At 44.7% G+C, this 21,379-nt stretch overlaps 1 protein-coding gene across 2 annotated transcripts in view; it reads right to left on the bottom strand.

The window, feature by feature from the left end:
* The window catches only part of LOC106575825 (DNA-binding protein SATB2), a 54,999-nt gene that overhangs the window by 31,070 nt on the left and 2,550 nt on the right, over window positions 1–21,379 (bottom strand). For both annotated transcript variants that reach the window (XM_045699352.1, XM_045699351.1), the window contains exons 2-5: window positions 10,012–10,227; window positions 7,245–7,442; window positions 3,909–4,035; window positions 2,739–2,862 (exon numbers count right to left, since the gene is read on the bottom strand). In XM_045699352.1, coding sequence (XP_045555308.1) covers window positions 2,739–2,862; window positions 3,909–4,035; window positions 7,245–7,442; window positions 10,012–10,183 — 621 coding nt within the window. In that variant the 5' untranslated portion in view covers window positions 10,184–10,227. The remainder of the gene's footprint in view (window positions 1–2,738; window positions 2,863–3,908; window positions 4,036–7,244; window positions 7,443–10,011; window positions 10,228–21,379) is intronic.

The following is a 21,379-nucleotide window of genomic DNA, read 5'->3' as shown; positions in this document are numbered from 1 at the left end:
CTGGAACACCACAACACAGTCACATACTGTATGGACTGGAACACCACAACACAGTCACATACTGTATGGACTGGAACACCACAATACAGTCACATACTGTATGGACTGGAACACCACAACACAGTCACATACTGTATGGACTGGAACACCACAACATAGTCATATCCTGTATGGATTGGAACACCACAACACAGTCACATACTGTATGGACTGGAACACCACAACACAGTCACATACTGTATGGACTGGAACACCACAACACAGTCACATACTGTATGGACTGGAACACCACATCAGAGTCACATACTGTATGGACTGGAACACCACAACACAGTCACATACTGTATGGACTGGAACACCACAACACAGTCACATACTGTATGGACTGGAACACCACAACACAGTCACATACTGTATGGACTGGAACACCACAACACAGTCACATACTGTATGGACTGGAACACCACAACACAGTCACATACTGTATGGACTGGAACACCACAACACAGTCACATACTGTATGGACTGGAACACCACAACACAGTCACATACTGTATGGACTGGAACACCACAACACAGTCACATACTGTATGGACTGGAACACCACAACACAGTCACATACTGTATGGACTGGAACACCACAACACAGTCACATCCTGTATGGACTGGAACACCACAACACAGTCACATACTGTATGGACTGGAACACCACAACACAGTCACATACTGTATGGACTGGAACACCACATCAGAGTCACATACTGTATGGACTGGAACACCACAACACAGTCACATACTGTATGGACTGGAACACCACAACACAGTCACATACTGTATGGACTGGAACACCACAACACAGTCACATACTGTATGGACTGGAACACCACAACACAGTCACATACTGTATGGACTGGAACACCACAATACAGTCACATACTGTATGGACTGGAACACCACAACACAGTCACATACTGTATGGACTGGAACACCACAACACAGTCACATACTGTATGGACTGGAACACCACAACACAGTCACATACTGTATGGACTGGAACACCACAACACAGTCACATACTGTTTGGACTGGAACACCACAATACAGTCACATACTGTATGGACTGGAACACCACAACACAGTCACATACTGTATGGACTGGAACACCACAATACAGTCACATACTGTATGGACTGGAACACCACAACACAGTCACATACTGTATGGACTGGAACACCACAACACAGTCACATACTGTATGGACTGGAACACCACAACACAGTCACATACTGTATGGACTGGAACACCACAACACAGTCACATACTGTATGGACTGGAACACCACAACACAGTCACATACTGTTTGGACTGGAACACCACAATACAGTCACATACTGTATGGACTGGAACACCACAACACAGTCACATACTGTATGGACTGGAACACCACAATACAGTCACATACTGTATGGACTGGAACACCACAACACAGTCACATACTGTATGGACTGGAACACCACAACACAGTCACATACTGTATGGACTGGAACACCACATCAGAGTCACATACTGTATGGACTGGAACACCACATCAGAGTCACATACTGTATGGGCTGGAACACCACATCAGAGTCACATACTGTATGGACTGGAACACCACATCAGAGTCACATACTGTATGGGCTGGAACACCACAACACAGTCACATACTGTATGGACTGGAACACCACAACACAGTCACATACTGTATGGACTGGAACACCACATCAGAGTCACATACTGTATGGACTGGAACACCACATCAGAGTCACATACAGTATGGACTGGAACACCACATCAGAGTCACATACTGTATGGACTGGAACACCACAACACAGTCACATACTGTATGGACTGGAACACCACAACACAGTCACATACTGTATGGACTGGAACACCACAACACAGTCACATACTGTATGGACTGGAACACCACAACACAGTCACATACTGTATGGACTGGAACACCACAACACAGTCACATACTGTATGGACTGGAACACCACAACACAGTCACATACTGTATGGGCTGGAACACCACAACACAGTCACATACTGTATGGACTGGAACACCACAACACAGTCACATACTGTATGGACTGGAACACCACATCAGAGTCACATACTGTATGGACTGGAACACCACATCAGAGTCACATACTGTATGGACTGGAACACCACATCAGAGTCACATACTGTATGGACTGGAACACCACAACACAGTCACATACTGTATGGACTGGAACACCACATCAGAGTCACATACTGTATGGACTGGAACACCACAACACAGTCACATACTGTATGGACTGGAACGCCACAACACAGTCACATACTGTATGGACTGGAACACCACAACACAGTCACATACTGTATGGACTGGAACACCACAACACAGTCACATACGGAAGACAACAGATCTGCGTTGTTGTTTTGGAATCTGTATACAGGAAGTCATGTGTCATTTGAACGCCATGTAAGAAAAGCACACCACTTCCTGCAGCTAATGAAAAACAATCTAAGCCAGAGACTAAGATACATAACATGACATGACATGACATAACATAAGATGACATAAGATGCTACCAGAGAGAGAGGGCCCTCCTTGGCACATGATTCCCCACCACTATAAGGCTAATACAATGCAGTACAACCTAAGCCAGAGACTAAGTTGCATGACATGACATGACATAAGCTGCTACCTGAGAGAGAGGGCACTCCTTGGCCAGGGAACTCTGGTTCATCTCCTTCAGTAGCTCTTTGAGGGCGTTCCTCACCGTAGCGTGGTTCCACTGCTCTGATGGTAGATCCTCCAGCCTGGAAAAGCTGGAACCAGGGTTGGATTCATTACCACATGCACTTTGGCCAAAAAGTACACATCTTAGTCCTCAGAATGATCTATGATTTTTGCTTTAGACATGTTTAAAACTGGTTTCATGACGATCACCCAATGGGGTGGCAGGTAGCCTCGTGGTTAGAGCGTTGGGCCAGTAACCGAAAGGTCTCTGGTTTGAATACCCGAGCCGACAAGGTGAAAATCTGTCGATATGCCCTTGAGGAACAAACTTAACCCTAATTTGCTCCAGGGGCGCCGTACTACTATGGCTGACCCTGTAAAACAACACATTTCACGGCACCTATTTAGTGTATGTGTTGTCATCCTGGTGCCAGCTAACCTGATATCAAACAGTGGCCATAATGATAGCGAGACTATCTACTCCTATCAACGAAGTCATAACCAGGGTGGATTGTTATAGTGTGCTGTGGTACTACCATGGTAACACTATTAAACAAACATTATTGACGGTTACCATTACCCACTGTCGATAAGTGACTCACTGTAAGTGCAGGTTAGTGTTTTTCGTCATGAATGTTGTTCTGGAGGCAGCACTGCAGAGTGCTCACTAGCTGGAAGCAATAAAGTCATAAAATCTGATTTTAAACCTAACATTATCTCTAACCTTAACCACACTGCTAACCCTAATGCCTGAACCTAACCTTATCCCTAACCTTCACCACACTGCTAACCCTAATGCCTGAACCTAACCTTATCCCTAACCTTAACCACACTGCTAACCCTAACGCCTGAACCTAACCTTAAATTAAGATCAAAAAGCTGCATTTTTGTTTTCATACATTTTTACAATATTTCCAATTTTGAGCGGAAACGGCTCAGTTCTGCCTCCAGGACAAGACTCATCCCAATAAACCTGCTTTTCATATCAATAAACCTGCTCTCTCCCAACCCCCCTCTCCTCTCTCTCTCTCTCTCTCTCTCTCACACACACACACACACACACACACACACACACACACACACACACACACACACACACACACACACACACACACTCCCCTCTGTCCCCACTGACCTCTGCAGTAGGATGTGGAGGGTAACCATGTGATAGACGTCCAGCAGCATGTCGGCGACGGTGGCCTCGGGGGCATCAGTCAGGAAATGGATGGGCATGGGGTTCCAGCGGCCCACTTTGATGATGCCTGGAGGTGAGGCAGAACAATGATGTCATCAACATGCTGCCATTTTCAGTTTCTATACATTCACCTGGGGGTTCATCTCTTAAGGTTGCTGAAGACGACAAAGTCTGTATGTGTGTGTGCCTGTACATGTGAAAACCTAGATATAATGTCTCTATATTTTCATCAGCGGCTGTAAAACTCACGGTTTAACAATGAGAGATAAAGAGTGAGATAAAGAGATAAAGAGTGTTATCTATTAATGTATTATCAGCCTGGGGAAGAGTCACCGACCTGATTCCCCACATCTATCAACCCTAACCCTTATCAGCCTGGGGAAGAAACACAGAGACCCAGCAAAGCCTTTTATAGCAGGGATATACGTGCAAGAGACAACATCACTGATGGACAGGACAGGTCAAGGCTGGAGATTGCGTCACATGCCAATTAATACCGCCCCATTCAAATGAATGATTGTTTAATTAACCCAAATAGATATCTCTGGATCTAAAGACAGGTGAGTTAATAGATATACATCATATAGAGAGCTCTGAGAGATATCTCCAGATCTAAAGACAGGTGAGTTAATAGATATACATCATATAGAGTGCTCTGAGAGATATCTCCGGATCTAAAGACAGGTGAGTTAATAGATATACATCATATAGAGAGCTCTGAGAGATATCTCCGGATCTAAAGACAGGTGAGTTAATAGATATACATCATATAGAGAGCTCTGAGAGATATCTCTGGATCTAAAGACAGGTGAGTTAATAGATATACATCATATAGAGAGCTCTGAGAGATATCTCCGGATCTAAAGACAGGTGAGTTAATAGATATACATCATATAGAGAGCTCTGAGAGATATCTCCGGATCTAAAGACAGGTGAGTTAATAGATATACATCATATAGAGAGCTCTGAGAGATATCTCTGGATCTAAAGACAGGTGAGTTAATAGATATACATCATATAGAGAGCTCTGAGAGATATCTCTGAATCTAAAGACAGGTGAGTTAATAGATATACATCATATAGAGAGCTCTGAGAGATATCTCTGGATCTAAAGACAGGTGAGTTAATAGATATACATCATATAGAGAGCTCTGAGAGATATCTCCAGATCTAAAGACAGGTGAGTTAATAGATATACATCATATAGAGCGCTCTGAGAGATATCTCTGGATCTAAAGACAGGTGAGTTAATAGATATACATCATATAGAGCGCTCTGAGAGATATCTCTGGATCTAAAGACAGGTGAGTTAATAGATATACATCATATAGAGCGCTCTGAGAGATATCTCTGGATCTAAAGACAGGTGAGTATTAAGGAAATAGGGGATGACTAGAAATGGGCATCAGGACATAGACTTTCATTTTGAATTGGTCGCTTATCGCTCCTGATCTAGAGTGTTTCCATTATTCATTGAACGTTCTTGTGGCTGAGCATAGAACTCTAGAAATTGAACCACATCCAAACAGAGATAGAGTAATGGCGTTACAAAGTATGAAATGACAGTGATTTAAGTAAGACCCATGTCTGCTTGCCTACACAGTGCTGGTTCAACAGAAAAGCAAGATAAGAAGTCTGCCCCTATATAGACACTGCATCCCCCGCCCCACCCTCTCTCTCCCTCTGCATCTGAAATGCATCCTGGGATGTGTACACAGACACATTCCCCTGTCCTTCCTCAAGACCAGGGCTGGAACAGCTAAACTAAACAAGGCTAATCACATTAGGATCAGGGCAATCAAACACAGATAGCCCCGGCCTGCCAGCCTCCATCTGTAATAGTGTGTGTGTGTGTGTGTGTGTGTGTGTGTGTGTGTGTGTGTGTGTGTGTGTGTGTGTGTGTGTGTGTGTGTGTGTGTGTGTGTGTGTGTGTGTGACACACAATGGACACAGTGGCATTTGGTAAAAATGGATCAAAAGTAGCATTCCTCATAATGTTAGTTCTGATTGTTTTGTCCTGACCTGCTCAGTGTCACATGTTGAAATGACCTGCCGACCAGCTCAGTGTCACATGTTGAAATGACCTGCCGACCAGCTCAGTGTCACATGTTGAAATGACCTGCCGACCAGCTCAGTGTCACATGTTGAAATGACCTGCCGACCAGCTCAATGTCACATGTTGAAATGACCTGCCGACCAGCTCAATGTCACATGTTGAAATGACCTGCCGACCAGCTCAATGTCACATGTTGAAATGACCTGCCGACCAGCTCAGTGTCACATGTTGAAATGACCTGCCGACCAGCTCAATGTCACATGTTAAAAAAGGACGACCAACCATTGCCAGGTTTAGTAACTGGTTTCACGTTGCCAGATTTAGGGCCTGCGTTTACGGGGTTGGAATGTGGAACGGTTTTGTTGCCTTTCTTTGTGTGTCTCTGTTGTTTGGTCTGTAGTCGTCTTTGGGGTTGACTGGCAAGGTATTTATTTCAGTCATTGGTCTGTATTTATTCTGTCCTGTAGCAATGTTTGGCTTTACGTGGTGTGACTGTTTTACTGTTGTGGAGGGTTGGAAACAGCCTTGGTGTGACTGTTTTACTGTTGTGGAGGGTTGGAAGAAGCCTTGGTGTGACTGTTTTACTATTGTGGAGGGTTGGAAGCAGCCTTGGTGTGACTGTTTTACTGTTGTGGAGGGTTGGAAGAAGCCTTGGTGTGACTGTTTTACTGTTGTGGAGGGTTGGAAGCAGCCTTGGTGTGACTGTTTTACTGTTGTGGAGGGTTGGAAACAGCCTTGGTGTGACTGTTTTACTATTGTGGAGGGTTGGAAACAGCCTTGGTGTGACTGTTTTACTGTTGTGGAGGGTTGGAAGAAGCCTTGGTGTGACTGTTTTACTGTTGTGGAGGGTTGGAAGAAGCCTTGGTGTGACTGTTTTACTGTTGTGGAGGGTTGGAAGCAGCCTTGGTGTGACCTTTATCGCTTTAGGTCGCACGTAAATTGCGTTCCTTTTGTAACTTGTACCAGCTTACACGAACAAGAATCACAGTGTGTTTTTCATAACTGAATTACAAAATGAAGTGTGTTTTGTAATATTGCCAGTAGCAGATTAAGTGATAAATACATGACGGCAAACATTTAAAAGGTGGTTTGTGATCAGCTCTTTCAGAAAGGATAATTTTCTGACCCTCTGACAGGCACACACCTACCCTCCCCCCCCAACAAACACACACACACACACACACACCCTCGCACACACACTCCTGTCCTATCTGACTCACCTCTCGCCTGCACGGCTGAGTTGTGGGAGTAGCCCAGGGCCACGAGGGCTGTCTCCACCAGCTGGGTAAAGAGGATGTCCTTACGAACCAATACAAACTCAGCATGTCTGTCACCACGCCCATCCCCGTCAGAGACCACACCCCCAGACACGACCCCATCTGCCTGCTCCACTACACAGTACACAGGGATCATCAGACCTAGAGAGAGAGAGAGAGAGAGACAGGTGGAGGATGGAGAGAGAGAGAGAGAGAGAGAGAGACAGGTGGAGGATGGAGAGAGAGAGAGAGAGATAGAGACAGGAGACAGGGAGACAGGAGGAGGGGGAGAGAGAGAGACAGGGAGAGACAGGGAGACAGGGAGAGAGAGAGAGAGAGAGAGGAGGAGGGGGGAGAGCGAGAGAGAGCGAGATAGATACAGGGAGACAGGAGGGGAGGGAGAGAGAGAGGAGGGGAGAGAAAGAGAGAGAGAGAGGACTGAGTGACAATAAACAACCTTCTCCATTACAGTAAGAAAGAAATGATGAATCCAATACAACCTGGGCTTGATATGAACACAGAGGGAGGGCTAGAAGATTAGCTCAGTTATTACACATCATCATTTAGCAGACACTTATCCAGAGCAATTAGGGCAAAGTGCCTTGCTGAAGGGCACATCGACAGATTCATCACTTAGTCTACTCTGGGATTTGAACCAGTGACCTTTCAGTTATTGTCCCAACACTCTTAACTGCTAAGCACTCACACACAGCACATATCAATGTCTTGCACAAAGTCATTTTCTGAACCACTCATAACAAATTAAGGACATCATTCTGATTCTTTCACGGATTAAATAAGAGACCAGTGAATAATTTGATAATTTGCTTTAGTCATGAAACTGTGACTTTTCCAAGCCTGAAACCCTCCATCGTACTCAGCTAATCCTCAAGGAGTAGTAATTTGGAGGAATCAATCAAGCTACTGACAACACAACGCAAATTAACTCCAGGAAACCAAGTCTCACCAGGCACGCTATATCCCAATAACTCAGCTAGTGTGTGTGTGTGTGTGTGTGTGTGTGTGTGTGTGTGTGTGTGTGTGTGTGTGTGTGTGTGTGTGTGTGTGTGTGCGCGCGCACGCATTTGTGGAAGTGTGTGTATATGTCCCTACAAGTGAACATACACTGTACATAAACTGCTCTCTGGACTATAGTGTTAGGATAGCATGTGTGTGGCCCATTCCACACCGCCATACTGTGGTTTAAACAGAGAGGCTGATTTCCCCCAGTTCAAAGACAGCTCCCTCATTAACACTAGCAGAAAGCCATGGCTATGAGGAGGAATCCTTCTCTCTTCTCTTCTGTCTGTCTGTCTGTCTGTCTGTCTGTCTGTCTGTCTGTCTGTCTGTCTGTCTGTCTGTCTGTCTGTCTGTCTGTCTGTCTGTCTGTCTGTCTGTCTCACTCTTATTTTGGTCTCTATCTCTGTCTCTCTCTCTCTGTCTCTCTCTCTCTCTCTCTCTCTCTCTCACTCTCTGTCTCTCTCAATTCAATTCAAGGGGCTTTATTGGCATGGGAAACATTTGTTAACATTGCCAAAGCAAGTGAGGTAGATAATATACAAAAGTGAAATAAACAATAAAAATTAACAGTTGTCACGTCCTGACCATAGAAAGATGTTATTTTCTATGGTAGAGTAGGTCAGGGTGTGACAGGTTTCTTTTCCTATGTTTTCAATTTCTATGTTGTCAGGGTCTAGTTTTGTATTTCTATGTTGGGGTTTTGTTTGGGATGATCTCCAATTAGAGGCAGCTGGTCCTCGTTGTCTCTAATTGGAGATCATACTTAAGTAGGTTTTTTTTCCCACCTAGGTTGGTGGGAGATTGTGTTTTTGAGTAGTGTATGTTTCACCTCTGCATCACGGTTTGTTGTTTTGTTCTTTAGTTTATGTTTATGTATTGCATAGTTTCACAGTGTAAATAAAATGTGGAACGACACACACGCTGCACTTTGGTCCGCTTCTCCTTACGACAACAGTTAACATTACACTCACAGAAGTTTCAAAAGAATAAAGACATTACAAATGTCATATTATGTGTATATATACAGTGTTGTAACGATGTACAAATAGTTAAAGTACAAAATGGAAAATAAATAAACATAAATATGGGTTGTATTTACAATGGTGTTTGTTCTTCGCTGGTTGACCTTTTCTTGTGGCAACAGGTCACAAATCTTGCTGCTGTGATTGTACACTGCGGAATTTCACCCAGTAGATATGGGAGTTTATCAAAATCGGGTTTGTTTTGGAATTCTTTTTGGATCTGTGTAATCTGAGGGAAATATGTGTCTCTCTGTCTGTCTGCCTGTCTGTCTGTCTGTCTATCCGTGTGTCCGTGTGTGTGAGTGGACGTGTTAAACTAGTAAATGAACAAACATTTGACCAACTGGGGACATTTTGTTGGTCCCCACAAGGTAAAATGCTATTTCTGGGGGGTTTAGGGTTAAGGTTAGAATTAGTGTTAGGGTTAGAATTAGGTTTATGGCTAGGGTTAAGGTTAGGGTTAGGGTTAAGGGTTAGGGAAAATAGGACTTTGAATGGTACTGAATTGTATGTCCCCACAAAGTTAGCTGCGCAAGACTGTGTGTGTGTGTGTGTGTGTGTGTGTGTGTGTGTGTGTGTGTGTGTGTGTGTGTGTGTGTGTGTGTGTGTGTGTGTGTGTGTGTGTGTGTGTGTGTGTGTGTGTGTGTGTGTGTCTGCTTGTGTATGTGTTCCTCTGTGTGTTCCCCTACCTCCAAGGGGCCGTAACGGGGTGCCGTTGAGGCGCGTGCGTGGACCCGTGGGGCTCCCGTTGACCTCTAGACGGCTCATCTTGCCCGGCGGGGGGGCGCAGGTGTCCGGGCTGTCCCCTCTCTGCTCGGGACTGTCCCGCAGACAGGGGCTCTCAGGACCACCACGCTCCATCCCCCTCCAACCTCCAGGAGGGACTCCCAACAGAGCATACGGACCTGCAGACAGGGAAGAGAGAGAGAGAGAGAGAGAGAGAGAGAGAGAGAGAGAGAGAGAGAGAGAGAGAGAGGGAGAGAGAGAGTGAGAGAGAGAGAGAGAGAGAGAGAGAGAGAGAGAGAGAGAGAGAGAGGGGAAGAGAATGAGGAAGAGAAAATAGAGGAGGTATTTGTTCTTTAGGACAAAGTTACCCTTGAACATAGACACTGAACTTGGATCAGTGTACCCTCCCCTAAACTTAGTTTATCTAGGAGTCTACAGGCAAGTATCTACATCTTACTGGTGTTGACATTGTGGAGACTCCTTCAAATCAGATCAGGGTTTAAATAGTATCTGTTTTCTTTCAGATATGTTGAGTGTTTGAAAAGAGCCAGAGGCATTGGGTCAATTGATTTGCACTTTTGGGATGATTCCATTGGGTCCATTGTGCTATATATATCTGTTGTTTAGCTGGAATGGAATGTTTGTATCCTGTTCATTTGACTGTGATACTGTATGTGGTTGTCTCACCTAGCTATCTTAAGATGAATGCACCTACTGTAAGTCACTCTGGATAAGAGCATATGCTAAATGACTAAAATGTCAAATGTAAATGTTTTACATACAGATCTCATATGACTGTGTTTAATTATTATTGTAAAAAAATATATTGATGTCACAAATGTAAAAGAAAAGTGTAAATGTCACAGTAAAACCTAGCAGTACTACTTACTCTGAGAGTCAGGTGGATATTGTAGCATTTAGCAAAACTATTTCATTATTTGTCTCTCTGAAATGAAACCATCAAGTGATAGATTTTAAACAAATTCCTGTCTGTTGTTGAACAACACCATGCCAATATGAGATAGTGAAAAAACACCAATCTGTTTCATCATTTCTTAAAAACAATAAAAGCTAATTTCTCAACATTTCTGAAAAAGGATGAATAGCGTTTTGAAATGAAACCCTTCAGTTGTATCAAACTCCCACTGAGATGAGCGCTGTATCCATTCATGTTGTGTTGGAGGCGTGAGGGCTGTGGTCATTTCCTCCCTGTACCCATCAACCCTCCCATACTGAAGACATTACTTTTTATTTACAGATGACGAGAGCAGAAAAAGCAGACCACAATAAACAAACAGAAACCCAGCATCTGGTGGAAATCGCCAGGCTCTTCACTGTAAATAATATCACTGACTGCTATCAGACTCTATAGTCATCCATACATAACCAAATCTCATGCTAGGCAGGCCTGTCAATTTACAGTTCAGTCATTTAGCAGACACTCTTATCCAGAGTGACTTACAGGAGAAATCAGGATTCAGTGCCTTGCTCAGGGGCACATCAACAGATTATTTCTTCACCTCTGGGATTTGAACCAACAACTTTTCAGTTACTGGCCCATCGCTCTAACCACGAGGCTACCTGCCGCCCTGTCTGTGGCCAGAGATGATACAGTATGTAAAGCCAGGTCTACTGTTTGACCAAAAGGCTATGCCACTAATCTAGGGGGTGATAGTTGGCTTTTCAGGCAAAGTTATTTATAACAACAGGCTATAACTTGACGCACTACTTTAAAGACATAAAGGTTCCCAATTCATGAGCAACCGTCTTCGCTCCAAAGCAAGAAGTTCTGAGCTAAAGTAACTGGTGCCTCGGGCAGACGGAGGGGGTTTGGAACCTCGAGTAACCGTGTCTGAGATCTGACCACTTCCATTGGCTGTCTGACTTTAGCTCACCGGGCTAACACAGTCTTGTGGCCGGCAGGACAATCGGGTTTGAACCCCCAGACTGTTACACAACTATTATAGAAGCAGGAGCAGTCTGCTGCCTATCTGGCTTCAGCTCAGCGGGCTAACACAGTCTCGTGGTGTGCAGGAGACATGGGTTCGAACTGCAGTCTGCCACCACCCTCTAGACGTAAAGGGGCTATCTGTCATGCAATCTGATGTGTTTGTTTCACAATCTGTGGTTTCCCCTGGCATGATAATTAACCCATTCTGGCCTGAAAGCAGCACATGATGACAATAAAAAGCACATGCCAAATTAATAACAGCCTTTAAAAAGAGCCTTCCAACACAAACTCAGAATATTGTAATACGGAAGAACCCGAGCTGCCTCTCTGTTTAACTGGAAAGACCAGTCACTTTCTTTATTTCCCATAGGACTGCATAGCTGAGGCATCTTAGGCCTGACAGTGTGGGGATCCAGCCATAACATATCATAGGGACCTGGGTGATCTGAGGCAGCAGTCTAATACCATTTTCACACTATCATGTTGACCTGAACTGTACAGTGCTGGCTCAGATCATTTATTTCCCCACCCCGGGTCTCTCCCTCTCTGGTCCAGCCACCACACATCATGCCATGGGACCAGATCCCTGGTCTCTACCTCTCTGGTCCAGCCACCACACATCATGCCATGGGACCAGATCCCTGATCTCTACCTCTCTGGTCCAGCCACCACACATCATGCTATCTGACCAGATCCCTGATCTCTACCTCTCTGGTCCAGCCACCACACATCATGCCATGGGACCAGATCCCTGATCTCTACCTCTCTGGTCCAGCCACCACACATCATGCTATCTGACCAGATCCCTGATCTCTACCTCTCTGGTCCAGCCACCACACATCATGCTATCTGACCAGATCCCTGGTCTCTACCTCTCTGGTCCAGCCACCACACATCATGTTATCTGACCAGATCCCTGGTCTCTACCTCTCTGGTCCAGCCACCACACATCATGCTATCTGACCAGATCCCTGGTCTCTACCTCTCTGGTCCAGCCACCACACATCATGCTATCTGACCAGATCCCTGGTCTCTACCTCTCTGGTCCAGCCACCACACATCATGCTATCTGATCAGATCCCTGGTATCTCCCTCTCTGGTCCAGCCACCAAACATCATGCTATCTGACCAGATCCCTGGTCTCTCCCTCTCTGGTCCAGCCACCACACATCATGCTATGGGACCAGATCCCTGGTCTCTACCTCTCTGGTCCAGCCACCACACATCATGCTATCTGACCAGATCCCTGGTCTCTCCCTCTCTGGTCCAGCCACCACACATCATGCTATGGGACCAGATCCCTGGTCTCTACCTCTCTGGTCCAGCCACCACACATCATGCTATGGGACCAGATCCCTGGTCTCTACCTCTCTGGTCCAGCCACCACACATCATGCTATCTGACCAGATCCCTGGTCTCTACCTCTCTGGTCCAGCCACCACACATCATGCTATGGGACCAGATCCCTGGTCTCTACCTCTCTGGTCCAGCCACCACACATCATGCTATCTGACCAGATCCCTGGTATCTCCCTCTCTGGTCCAGCCACCAAACATCATGCTATGGGACCAGATCCCTGGTCTCTACCTCTCTGGTCCAGCCACCACACATCATGCTATCTGACCAGATCCCTGGTCTCTACCTCTCTGGTCCAGCCACCACACATCATGCTATCTGACCAGATCCCTGGTCTCTACCTCTCTGGTCCAGCCACCACACATCATGCTATCTGACCAGATCCCTGGTCTCTACCTCTCTGGTCCAGCCACCACACATCATGCTATCTGACCAGATCCCTGGTCTCTACCTCTCTGGTCCAGCCACCACACATCATGCTATCTGACCAGATCCCTGGTCTCTACCTCTCTGGTCCAGCCACCACACATCATGCTATCTGACCAGATCCCTGGTCTCTACCTCTCTGGTCCAGCCACCACACATCATGCTATGGGACCAGATCCCTGGGAGCTAGCCTACTATGGGAGAGCTAGGCCTGATTGGAGAGCATTGTGTAATTAAAAGCTTATAAATCTTAACAGCTATTGACTAACACTCTATTCCCCCCAAGCATTGCAGATCTGCTTCTGATAAACACGTCTACATGGGATTTGGGAAAGACAGACGCAGGATTAAACACCTCCCCTCCGCCCCCCATCATCTCTGCACCCAGAGTCATTAACAGGGAGAAATGATTACCAGACATGTATGAAGGGGAAGGATATGTTTTGGGAGTGTCTACCCCTGACAACATAGGCCTCTCTCTCTCTCTCTCTCTCTCTCTCTCTCTCTCTCTCTGTGACACACACACACACACACACACACACACACACACACACACACACACACACACACACACACACACACACACTTTAGTGTTCACAGCTCTTGACTTCGCTTCTCATCACACCAGTCCTATCCTGTGAGTTTGTCCAGTGGCCAGTTGTCAGACTGATTGAATGGATGGATGTCTATCAGTACATTAGATCTCCTCCTGATAACATCTGATGACATCACACAGCAGTGCCCTCCAGCTTTGATCCACACGACTAGATCAGAACAAGGGCTGTGTCACAAATGGCACTCTATTCCCTATATAGGCTCTGGTCAAACCTAGTACACTATAGGGTATAGTGTGCAATTTGGAATGCATCCAGGGGCTGAGTAACCAAACAAAAAAGTCCTGTACAAAAGAGTTGCTGTATACAAACCCCTCATTGAGAGTATTATGTGTGAATATTCCAAGAGCTCGGAGGATGATGGAACGTTCACTATGCATTAGGCTTGACGGAGTGGACAGTCGATCTCTTCATATATCAACGCCGTCAACATGCTCTCTTGGGCTGTTTACAGCTACTCGGTCATTGAGACTGTTGAAATATATGACTGATGTAACTGATAAGAAGTGAACAATGCATCACTACGTGATGTTTATGGTCTGGTGATGAAAAGGACCACATAGAAAAGGGGTTTTAAAAGACTCAGATTTAACATGATATATGTTTCTATTTCTTATTTTCAAGTGTCTATTAGGTGTTGTTCCTTCCTCTTCTTGTTGTTATTAAAGATAATAATGATAATAACAATAATAATAACAACAATGATAATAACAACAGTAATAATAATAATAACAATAATAATAATAATAACAATAATAACAATAAAGATAATAACAATAACAACAATAATAATAACAATAATAATAACAATAATGATAATAACAATAATAATGACAATAATAACAATAACAATAATAAGAATAATAACAATAATAATAATAATACTAACAATACTAATACTTTTATTAATAATAATAACAATAATAATAATAATAATAACAACAATAATTATGACAATAATAACAATAACAATAATAATAACAATAATAATAATAATAACAATAATAATAATAATAATAAAGATTATGCTGTATGCTCTCAGAATTAGTGACTTGAGGATCGTTGGAGATCCTCAAAGAACCATTTCTAGTCAATGCTTCATATTTGCACCTTCGGTTAGTTGAGGGGTTCTTGGAGGAACCTTTAATGACACTATGTAGTGGAGGTGTGGCTTAGTAGGGGCGTGGCTTTAGGATAGATCTTTTATGGTCCCTGTCAGAGTAAATGTCATTGTTGTTCATCTGTTCTGTTGTTTTGCCGTCACATGTTAAGGTTGAACACTGACCGTTTTGTAGCTTCAATGAGGCTAAACGAGGTGTATGACTTTCTCAAGAGCCTATGCAAATCCCAAGTTGGAATAGTTACTACTTTATTACTGTATGTAATCAGCAATGTTAATGTTATTATTATATTATAATATGTAACATGCATAAATATTCAAGGAACATCATAACAGGAATTACATTTATGCTAACAAGTGACCAAAAAATGTGGAAGCTACGCCTCAAATAAGCCATGCCTCTAATCTGATGCCACCTCATCAATATCTTATTAAAACTGTAAAAAACATGAACTGCTCCCATCACAAAATGGTTCCGGTTTGAACCTTTACACAGACTCCTACTCGGACCCTGTCCTCATGAATGCCATGCATTCTCAATATAAACATACACATACAGACACACAGAAACCACTTCAAGTGTACAACACTGGGAGACTGTACAGACACATAGAGACCACACACTGGAGCAACTACACTCACTACAGTATACTACACTCACTAGAGCATACTACACTCACTACAGTATACTACACTCACTACAGTATACTACACTCACTAGAGCATACTACACTCACTACAGTATACTACACTCACTACAGTATACTACACTCACTACAGTATACTACACTCGCTAGAGCATACTACACTCACTACAGTATACTACACTCACTAGAGCATACTACACTCACTAGAGCATACTACACTCACTACAGTATACTACACTCACTAGAGCATACTACACTCACTACAGTATACTACACTCACTACAGTATACTACACTCACTAGAGCATACTACACTCACTACAGTATACTACACTCACTACAGTATACTACACTCACTAGAGCATACTACACTCACTAGAGCATACTACCCTCACTACAGTATACTACACTCACTTGAGCATACTACACTCACTACAGTATACTACACTCACTAGAGCATACTACACTCACTACAGTATACTACACTCACTACAGTATACTACACTCACTAGAGAATACTACACTCACTACAGTATACTTCACGCACTACAGTATACTACACTCACTAGAGCACACTACACTCACTACAGTATACTACATTCACTAGAGCATACTACACTCACTGCAGTATACTACACTCATTACAGTATACTACACTCATTACAGTATACTACACTCACTAGAGTATACTACACTCACTAAAGTATACTACACTCACCAGAGCATACTACACTCACTACAGTATACTACACTCACACTCATGGAGTGTGGATGCCAAATGTACTAGACAACACAGGGTCAACATAGTATCACACATTCATACCATTCACTGTGAAAACCCAGTACTGCATAAGCCATATTTTATTAAAGTACCATTCAATTATTTTCTCTTCAAAATACCTTTCAATGCTAGTTTGATAACTTGTTTCAACTCAAACTTTAATTCAAACATGGAGCCAATTGATGGAATTTAATCAAACCTACCACACCAAAGCATGTTTTTATTAACTAGGCCTAGTGCCCGCCCATGCCCATTCATTCTGAAAACTGAAACCTTCTACCCGTGTCTCTTTGTTAACAACAGATGGTGCGCAATCTCTAATGTTAAGGAAATCTTGAGTTTTTTCTCGCCTGAGTTAGAATACCTCAGGATAAGCTGCAAACCATACTATTTCCCATGAGAGTTTTCATCTATGTTTTTCATAGCTGTCTATTTACCACCACAAACCGATGCTGGCACTAAGACCACACTCAACGAGCTGTATAGCGCCATAAGCAAACAAGAAAATGCACATTCAGAGGCGGTGCTCCTAGTGGCCAGTCATTTTAATGCAGGGAAACTGAAATCCATTTTACCACATTTTTACCAGCATGTCACCTGTACAACAAGGGTTGACAAAATTCTAGATCACCTTTACTCAAAACACAGAAATGCATACAAGGCTCTCCCTCTTTCTCCATCTGGCAAATCTGACCATAACTCTATCCTACTGTTTCATGCTTACAAGTAAAAACTCAAACAGGAAGTACCAGTGCGAAGTGGTCCGATAAAGCGGATGCTAAACTACAGGACTGTTTCACTTGTACAGACTGGAATATGTTCTGGGATTCATCCGATAACATTCAGGATTTTACCACACCAGTCTTCGGCTTTATTAATAAGTTTATCCCAACCAGAAGACATGGATTACAGCCAACATCCGCACTGAGCTAAAGGCTAGAGCACCGCTTTCAAGGAGTGGGACACTAATCGGGACTCTTATACGAAATCCCGCTATGACCTCCGACGAACCATCACACTGGCAAAGTGTCAATACAGGACTAAGATCGAATCCTACAGTACTACGCCAGCTCTGGCGCTCGTTGGATGTGGCAGGGCTAGCAAACTATCCCAGATTACAAAGGGAAACCCAGCTGTGAGCTGCCCAGTGACACGAGCATACCAGACGAGCTATATGCCTTCTATGTTCGCTTCGAGGCAAGCAACACTGAACCATGCATTAGAGCACCAGCTGTTCAGGATGACTGTGTGATAACGCTCTCCATAACCGATGTGAGCAAGACCTTTAAACAGGTTAACATTCACAAGGCCGCAGGGCCAGACGGATTACCAAGACGTGTACTCCGAGCGTGCACTGACCAGCTGGCAAGTGTCCTCACTGACTTCACAGTCTGTAATACCTACATGTTTCAAGCAGCCCACCATAGTCCCTGTGCCCAAGAACGCCAAGGTAACCTGTCTAAATTACTATCGCCCCAAAGCACTCACATCTGTATCCATGAAATGCTTTGAAAGGTTGGTCATGGCTCACATCAACACCTTAATCCCACTCACCCGGGACCCATTCCACTTCACATACTGCCCCAACAGATCCACAGATGACGCAATGTCATTTTTGTGCCCTTTTTTCACCCCAATTTTGATCTTGTCTCATCTCTGCAACTCCACAACAGGCTCGGGAGGCGAAGGTCGAGTGTCCTCCGAAACATGTCCCACCAAACCGCGCTTCTTAACCCCCGCTCGCTTAACCCTAAAAGCAGCCGCACCAATGTGTCGGAGGAAACACCATTCAACCGACGACCAAGTTCAGCCTGCAGGCGCCCGGCCCGCCACAAAAAGTGGCTAGAGCGCAATGAGTTAAGTAAAGCCCCCCTGGCCAAACCCAGATGATGCTGGGCCAATTGTGCACCGCACTATGGGAATCCCGATCAAGGCCTTGGATCGAACCCAGGTCTGTAGTGACACCTCTAGCAGTGCCTTAGACCGCAGCCCCACTTGGGAGGCCCCAGATGATGCAATCTCTATCGCACTCTTACACTACTATTTCCCATCTGGACAAGAGGAACACCCATGTAAGAATGCTGTTGTTGACTACAGCTCAGCGTTCAACACCATAGTGCCCTCCAAGCTCATCACAAAGCTAAGGACCCTGGCACAGAACACCTCCTTCTGAAACTGGACTTCCTGACGAGCCGCCCACAGGCGGGGAGGGTAGGCAACAGCACATCCGCCACACTGGCCCTCAACACAGGGGCCCCTCAGGGGTGGGTGCTTAGTCTCCTCATTTACTCTGTTCACCCATGACTACGTGGCCATCCATGACTCCAACACCATCATTAAGTTTGCCGACAACACGACAGTGGTAGGCCTGATTACCAACGACGATGAGACAGCCTATAGGGGGGAGGACAGAGACCTGGCAGTGTGGTGCCAGAACAACACCCTCTCCCTCAACATCAGCAAGACAAAGGAGATGATCGTGGACTACAGAAACGGAGGGCCTAGTACGCCCCCATTCACATCAACAGGGCTATAGTGGAGCGGGTCGAGAGCTTCAAGTTCCTCGGTGTCCACATCACCAAGGATCTATCATGGTCCAAACACCCCAACACAGGCGTGAAGATGGTACAACAATGCCTCTTCCCCTCAGGAGGCTGAAAAGATTTGTCATGGGCCCTCAGATCCTCAGTTCTACAGCTGCACCATTGACAGTATCTTGACTGGCTGCATCACCCGCTTGGTGTGGTAACTGCTTGGCATCTGACCACAAGGCGCTACAGAGGATTGTGCGTATGGCCCAGTACATTACTATGACCGAGCTCCCTGCTATCCAGGACCTCTATACCAGGTGGTGTCAGAGGAAGGCCCTAAAAATTGTCAAGGACTCCTGCCACCCAAGTCATATACTGTTCTCTCTGCTACCGCATAGCAAGCGGTACCGATGCACCAAGTCTGTTACCAATAGGTCCCTGAACAGCTTCTACCCCCTAGCCATGAGACTGCTAAACAAGACAGCTAAATATATAGTTTGTTAAATAGTTAACCAAATAGCAACCTGGACTATCTGCATTGAAGCTTTTTCCACTAACATTTTTGTCTGATCACATACGGTATGCTGCTGCTACTGTTTATTATCAGTCACTTAATCCTAGGTATATGTACATATCTAACTAAATGACCTTGTATCCCTGCACACCGACTTGGCACTGATACCCCTTGTGTATACTGTGCATTCAGAAAGTATTCAGACCCATTCCCTTTTTCCACATTTTGTTACGTAACAGCCTTATTCTAAAATTGATTAAATAAAACATTTTTCTCATCAATCTACACGCAATACCCCATAATCACAAAGTGAAAACAGGTTTTTGCTCATTTTTGCTAATTTATTGAAACCAGAAATACCTTATTTACAGAAGTATTCAGACCCTTTGCCATGAGACTTGAAATTGAGCTCAGGTGCATCCTGTTTCCATTGATCATCCTTGAGATGTTTCTACAACTTGATTGGAGTCCACCTGTGGTAAATTCAATTGATTGGACATTATTTGGAAAGGCACACACCTGTCTATATAAGGTCCCAGAGTTGACAGTGCATGTCAGAGCAAAAACCAAGCCATGAGGTGGAAGGAATTGGCCGTTGAGCTCCAAGACATGATTATGTCAAGGCACATATGTGGGGAAGGGTACCAAAAAATGTCTGCAACATTGAAGTTCCCCAAGAACACGTGGCCTCCATCATTCTTAAATGGAAGAAGTTTGGAACCACCAAGACCCTTCCTAGAGCTGGCAGCCCCACCAAACTGAGACATCGGGGGAGAAGGTCCTTGGTCAGGGAGGTGATCAAGAACCCGATGGTCACTCTGACAGAGCTCCAGAGTTCCTCTGTGGAGATGGGAGAACCTTCCAGAAGGACAACCATCTCTGCAGCACTCCACCAATCAGGCCTTTATGTTAGAGTGGCCAGACGGAAGCCACTCCTCAGTAAAAGGTACATAACAGCCCGCTTGGAGTTTGCCAAAAGGCACCTAAAGGACTCTCAGACCATGAGAAACAAGATTCTCTGGACTGATGAAACCAAGATTAAACTATTTGGCCTGAATGCCAAGTGTCAATTCTGGAGGAAACCTGGCACCATCACTACGGTGAAGCATGGTGGTGGCAGCATCATGCTGTGGGGATGTCTTTCAGCGGCAGGGACTGTGAGACTTGTCAGGATCGAGGCAAAGATGAACGGAGCAAAGTACAGAGAGATCTTTGATGAAAACCTCAGGACCTCAGAATGGGCTCAGGACCTCAGAATGGGAAGAAGGTTCTCCTTCCAACCAGACAAAAACTCTAAGCACACAGCCAAGACAACGCAGGAGTGACAACGCAGGAGTCCCTGATGTTCTTGAGTGGCCCATCCAGAGCCCGGACTTGAACCTGATCGAACAT

The sequence above is a fragment of the Salmo salar genome, chromosome ssa17, assembly GCF_905237065.1.
Source record: "Salmo salar chromosome ssa17, Ssal_v3.1, whole genome shotgun sequence".
Lineage (NCBI taxonomy): Eukaryota > Metazoa > Chordata > Actinopteri > Salmoniformes > Salmonidae > Salmo > Salmo salar.
Note: the sequence above shows the minus strand (reverse complement) of the source record. Positions and strands in the feature narration are given on the sequence as shown.